The sequence below is a fragment of the Dicentrarchus labrax genome, unplaced genomic scaffold (genome assembly GCF_905237075.1).
Source record: "Dicentrarchus labrax unplaced genomic scaffold, dlabrax2021, whole genome shotgun sequence".
Taxonomy (NCBI): domain Eukaryota; kingdom Metazoa; phylum Chordata; class Actinopteri; family Moronidae; genus Dicentrarchus; species Dicentrarchus labrax.
In genome coordinates, this window is record NW_026136711.1 from 5,581,455 (window position 1) to 5,587,454 (window position 6,000).

Sequence of the window (6,000 nt, forward strand, 5' to 3'; positions counted from 1 at the left end):
ACTCTATATGGGACCATAATTTACTAAATGAACATCATGCTGTATGAAAGAAGACTGAAACTAGAGATTGAGACCTGATTAGTAACCCGTTTCCTGAACTAATAAATCAAGTGAGAAGTCAGCTTATTTCTTCATAAGGATCTGTTCTATCAGATTTCTTTTTTGCAGCTGATGGAGCTCCCCCTGCTGGCCTTCAGAAAGAATGCAAGTTTAATACACTTCTTTGTTGGGTTCACGTCAGAGACCCAGAAGCTATTTCCACTAGCTATATACTGGACTGTGTACAACTGGACTAGCAACATGAGCAGTCAGATGACCAGACAGTTAAAACCAAGTTAGATGATAAACATTTATTTGGATATAAGAATGAAAGTAAATACACTATAAATGTCTGTTACAATCTCCTGTTTTATTGTAAAACTGCATGTGTTGAAAAGTACGCTAAGCAAGGTCAATGTCAGGTAAAAGCTGCCGGGCCTCATACAGGTACATCAGATGGTTGGTAGTTACAGTGGTTCTGAGGTAGGCTGCTTGTATTTAGAGCAATATTGTACTTTTTACTGCACTTCATTCATTCGATGGCATGAGTTAGTTTACTTTGCAGATTACGATTTCACATAAAAAATAATCAACATGAGTTTGACTTCGACCAGAAAGATTAAAATGCTGATTACATGAGTGAATATGTAATAATATTGCGACATAAAACATAACCATCTAAAAGGGGCCATTGTGTATAATGAGTATTTTTACTTTCTGATAATACTTGCATCCTTTTACGTCAGTAAACTTTTATACTTGTACTTTTCCAGCACTGTTAAATTGTGAGCTTGTTTATAACCTTCAGTCTACCTCAGTAACATTGTAGAAGTAGTGTGAAAGTGGAAAGACGAGGCGGAAGACACACAGTTTTATTAGGGCCACACAGTGGGGACCCTGACTCAGCAGCCTGTGGAACTGACTGACCCACACCCCGCCCCTCTTGCTCTCACTCCTCCAGTACCTCATCATCCTCTCTCTGCCTCTCACTCTCTTCTTGCTCTGATCTGAGTGTTGGCCTACTTTCAGACATGGTGAGAGGAGATGAGGCTTGCAGGCTAGACTCAGCTACAGGGGAGGGGAAAAAAGCCTCTGCTCCATTTATAGTTGCATGCGTGTGTACGGTGTGTGTTCAGTGTGTTTGTGCCTGTACAGTATGCATCTCACTGCACATTACTGACTGGCTGTGTGTGTGTGTGTGTGTGTGTGTGTGTGTGTGTGTGTGTGTGTGTGTGTGTGTGTGTGTTATGTTCGCGTGCTGATGGCAAGGGTTTATTTATTTATTTTTGGCAGACCACTGTAATCGTAAGAGAAAAGCAGAAGGCAAAGATAAAGGAACAGAGGCAGGCAGCATCTCTGGGTTTCTCTGTGTACAGTGTGTCTGTGTGTGTGTGTGTGTGTGTGTGTGTGTGTGTGTGTGTGTGTGTGTGTGTTTAGATGTAAGGAAGGAGATGCAGAGTTAGTTAGTGGCGATGCGAGCCAGCTGTGGTGCAGTGCAGGGGCCTGGCCTAACGTAGCATTCGGCTCCAGGCAAGCTGCAGATTGAAGGCCATGGGGGCCGGCATCAGCTCAAGCAACGTCACGGCTGCAGCAGCTGAACTGGGTAGGTGGTGGTGGTGGTGGTGGTGGTGGACAGAAAAAGCTAATTTGATTTAACAAATGACTCAAATTATCCGGAGCTGTGTGTGTGCTTTAATGCAGTTATCTGGCCGCACTTCCTCAAAGAGTGTGCAGAATGTGCATGGCTCAGAAGAGGAACAACGTCAGCTGGGAAATGGCCGTCTGTACGGATCTGTGTTCATGTTGATTTATTTGCTTTGTGTTTGCTACAGCACCTTCAGTTTTTCAGTCAGAAGAAATTAAAAATACAACCTCATGTTTTGAGAAATATGCTTGTTGCTAACTTACCCATGAGATATTGAACTGTTTCATTATGAGTTCCCCATACAGAGATACAGTAGGTCCAGGAGGTGTTTAGGCTATCTTAGCGAATAATCTGTATCCCAATTCCACACTATACACAGATCCTGTACTGAACACAAGCAGGAAATAAAATGAGACATGTTCCAACAGATGTCAATCAAACCTTGGAACGCTTCTACTAATCAAAAAAGCAAAATTTTTTTCAACAGATTTCATACTTTTGAGTCTGTCTCACCATTATCACAATTTTTTTTAATGTTTTTCCAGTTAGCTCCTTATTTCTTATATGAATTGTATTGTTGGACAATTGTATACAGCAGCGAGTAGGATGATTTAAAGTTTTCCAGTGTGAACATTGCATGCTTTATTACCACCAGTTTGAGAAACAACAGACCAATCACAGCCTTGTAGCCAGGTTTAAGAATGAGAATATTGTCTTCCTATATAGATAGATACACCTTTGAAAAATAGAAAAAGAAAAATGCCCAGAGACTGAGATTGAGATTTGAGATTAAAACAGCTATACCGGCTGTTCTAATAATAATAAATAATAAATAACTCTTGATATATTTCTAATTGCTCCTTTAGCAACCAGTTCCTTTAAAGAGGATGGGACATAATTTGGTTTGTTTTTTAGGATTACATTTTAGTATATCCTAAAAGCAATGTTCCATTTAGTAATGTTTATATCTGCCCTTTGCAATTTTGCATGTTTTCAGGCATTTGCCAGATCTCTCGTCACATACATACTGTAAATGCAGCTTGTGAGACAGCACCAACCACATGTAGGTGCCTTTTTCTCAGTCATGTCCTCACTCTGCCTCTCCCCCTGTGGCCTCTGCCTGTGGACTTCATTTCTTTCCCTCATTGGTTTCTCCCTCTTCTTCTTCCAGATCGCCCCAGTGCCGTGACCAACCTGACCCACCAGATGAGGCCTGGGTCGGGAGCGGGGCTGGGCCGCGTAGAGTGGCTGGTACCTCTGGTGGTGGTTTCAGCTCTTACTTTCCTCTGCCTCGTTGTCCTGCTGGCTGTGCTCGTCTACTGGAGGTGGGTACAACAACACCATCACTTTTGAACTAGTTTGTGGTTGCTGTGCTGAAAGGTTGGAAATCTTTGATCTTCTTTAAGTACAAGACTTTGGTTTTCCTGAAATAGTAAAGTGCTGACTGGAGACACACCTGACATGCTCCTTTCTGTTGCATCACTGCCCTTCCCTTGAACCGATGCATGACTTCACTGCCCTTCCAGTGAACTGATGCACAAGATATCACAACAGCCATGGGAGGTTTTCTCTTTTCATTATTGCATTCTATATATCAAGATAAAGCTAGGTACTTGTCAAAAGAGTAGTGGACTAGAGATGAAATGTTATAGGTTGTTGTCATGGTGAATGCACCAGTTATGCGGTTTTCTGACTAAGTGCTTGGGGTTCTGTCAGACTGATACCTTGTAGAAGGTTGACATAGTCCACTTGCAAGTGAAAATAATTTTCTGGAATTTCCAGGACAGTTGCCTCAAGGTTGATGAAAGTAGCATATCTGATACTGCAATTGTTTGTTGTTGAAGATGGAAAGGGGATAATACATCATTCTTGCGTGACACAGGATCTGCCTGTGTTGTGTTCTGGTTGTGTTACGGCTGGCAGAGATGTTCCTGGGTCTGGGGCGATGCTCTACTCCTGGAACATTTCCAGTGGACACTGAAACTGTGACAGAACTGTGTACATTTAGTGAAAGTCTTTCCTGCTGTAGCTAGCCTTTGTTCCGCTTGCATCTGTACCTCAAAGAGTGAGAGAACAGTGCATTAGACTTAAAAGTTATTTTACTTTTCCAAGTCATATGTAGGAATTCTTATTTCTGATGCATAGAAGTGAGAGGACTGACAGAAAACTGGAAGAAACTAAGTATTCTTAGTGTGATCACGTTTGTCAACCACTGCTAGAATTCCTAGCTGGCGGTGGTGCTGTGCAAGATTCATGTAGGTATGAACAATATAGTTTGGTATGCTAACTGATACCTATACCTGCATTTATACACTTCTATTTAACTCTGGATTTAAAGGTGCAATCAGTGTTTCCAATCCAATACGATTTTTGCTAAATACAGCAGATATCTCTACCTTTAAATGTACCCTTGGTCCAGTGAGAAACTTGAAGCTACCAACACTGAGAATTGACTTTACAGTGAAGTAGGAGACATCTTGTGGCAAGTTGTACAACTTTATATTCAGAGATTCTGGAATTTTTAATGAGGTAGAAGGAGTAAGGGATTTTAATTTGGAAATAACATATCAGACACACGTTAAAGGTTCCAAGCAGACTATTTGTTTATTTGTCTTAAAACATGTCAGGAGGAAAACTAGAAAATAAATAACTCTAAATTTGGACAATGCTTGGCAGGAGTAAAGAGTGTAGTTTTGGAGTTTCTGCTTTTCGAAGCATGAGCTAATAGTTTTAAAACCATATCACTGGTGACATCAGGGTACATCACCAAATTTGGAGGGAAACTGGGGAATGTGCTAAATGATTCTTAAACTCCATTCTTTATTTTTTCAGCACTGTATGGAGGCTGAGAGTCACTCTGACTCGTTTAGTGAGAATTTGTCCTGTAAGTGGTGGTGTCGGGGGATGCCAAATCTTTTGTTGCGCTATATCAGATAATACGCAGCACAGTTAATACGCTTTATAGGTATCCAAATCACACCCAACAATTAACTCAATTTATCTTTTCAGAAATAATCTCCAGAAACAAAACCAGACCAGATGCGATTTGAATATATCATGGACTAGTTTCCAATGAAAGGTATTAATCTAGGTGTTTAGGGTTGATTAATATTTTCTGGCAGTGAAACCAGTGAGGAATTACACACGTGGCAACATTCACACAGTGAACATTTTCACCACTCTGTGATTCACCTAAATGGACATAATCAGACTGCCATTAACACAACATCATTAATAGTCACTAAAGAAAGGTTTACCGTTAACTGCTTTGTAGGGGATTGCGATTTTTAAACTGCAAGTCAGAGTCCATCCATCCAGTTTTTCTGACATGACATCTGCAGAGTCTCATGACAACTTGACATCGGATGTCTGGCATGTAGCAAAACCATTAGAGGCACTCTTAATCATACAAATAACTCATTAAGGGCTGTTGAATATGAATGAGACTGGCTTCACTAGAAGAACTACTTTATCAGTTGTTTGTTAAAAAACTTTTCCTGTGCAAATAATGATTAGAAAATCAAAGGCTGAATTAGTTTGACATTGTTGATGGTTGTTGTCTGACAAATGACCAAAACAAATACAATCTTGATACTGTCTTATAAATAACAGGTGGATGGATGTTTGTAATTTCTAACACGTTCTCACTCCAAACTCATCAAATAATGCAGCTTGGTCCTCCACTTCCAAATCTTATGCTGTAGATATCCTTCTAGTGTCATTTGTGGATGCGCAGGGCTCCATGGTCAATTTAGTAATAATAAATATGTTATGTCCAAATTGATTTTCAAAATAAAGTTTGCATTGTGAAGCAGTTGCTGTATGCTTAAGTTTAGGCACAAAACCAACTCAGTTTTAGGAAAAGATTATAAGTTACACTTCTTACCTGACATAACTTAAGTACATGAATAAAACATAACTTACCTGACGTGACTGACATTACTTAAGTAAGTTACATAACTTATTTAAAATAAATGACTTAAAAGTACCCTGCACCCGACCTTACGGTGCATGAAGTATACAGTTTATTTTATTTCATTTATTCTCGCATTACACACCACCCCTTCTGGTCCCTGCCACCAAAGATGAATATCTACACTTTCCCTTTAAAAATATATCTGCTATGCCTGTTCATTAAGGCAATTGTTAAAGTACGGGTCTTTATTTTCTCTTTGTAACATTTTGGCTGACTCAGGTCACGGTGCTATATGGATGTGATATTAATACGGCTGTGCTGTTCATTAAGATGATCATTAGACCTACTGTACAGGTCTTTATTTTCTTCTTGCAACATTCTTTTCACAGTGCTGATTTAT

General features: G+C 39.9%; 1 protein-coding gene and 1 long non-coding RNA gene across 5 annotated transcripts in view; one reads left to right on the plus strand and one right to left on the minus strand.

Moving 5' to 3' along the window:
- The window catches only part of LOC127371811 (receptor-type tyrosine-protein phosphatase gamma-like), a 470,986-nt gene that overhangs the window by 421,682 nt on the left and 43,304 nt on the right, over positions 1 to 6,000 (plus strand). For all 4 annotated transcript variants that reach the window (XM_051414903.1, XM_051414904.1, XM_051414905.1 and 1 more), the window contains one exon: positions 2,856 to 3,009. In XM_051414903.1, coding sequence (XP_051270863.1) covers positions 2,856 to 3,009 — 154 coding nt within the window. The remainder of the gene's footprint in view (positions 1 to 2,855; positions 3,010 to 6,000) is intronic.
- The window catches only part of LOC127371894 (uncharacterized), a 204,395-nt gene that overhangs the window by 185,185 nt on the left and 13,210 nt on the right, over positions 1 to 6,000 (minus strand). The window lies entirely within an intron of this gene.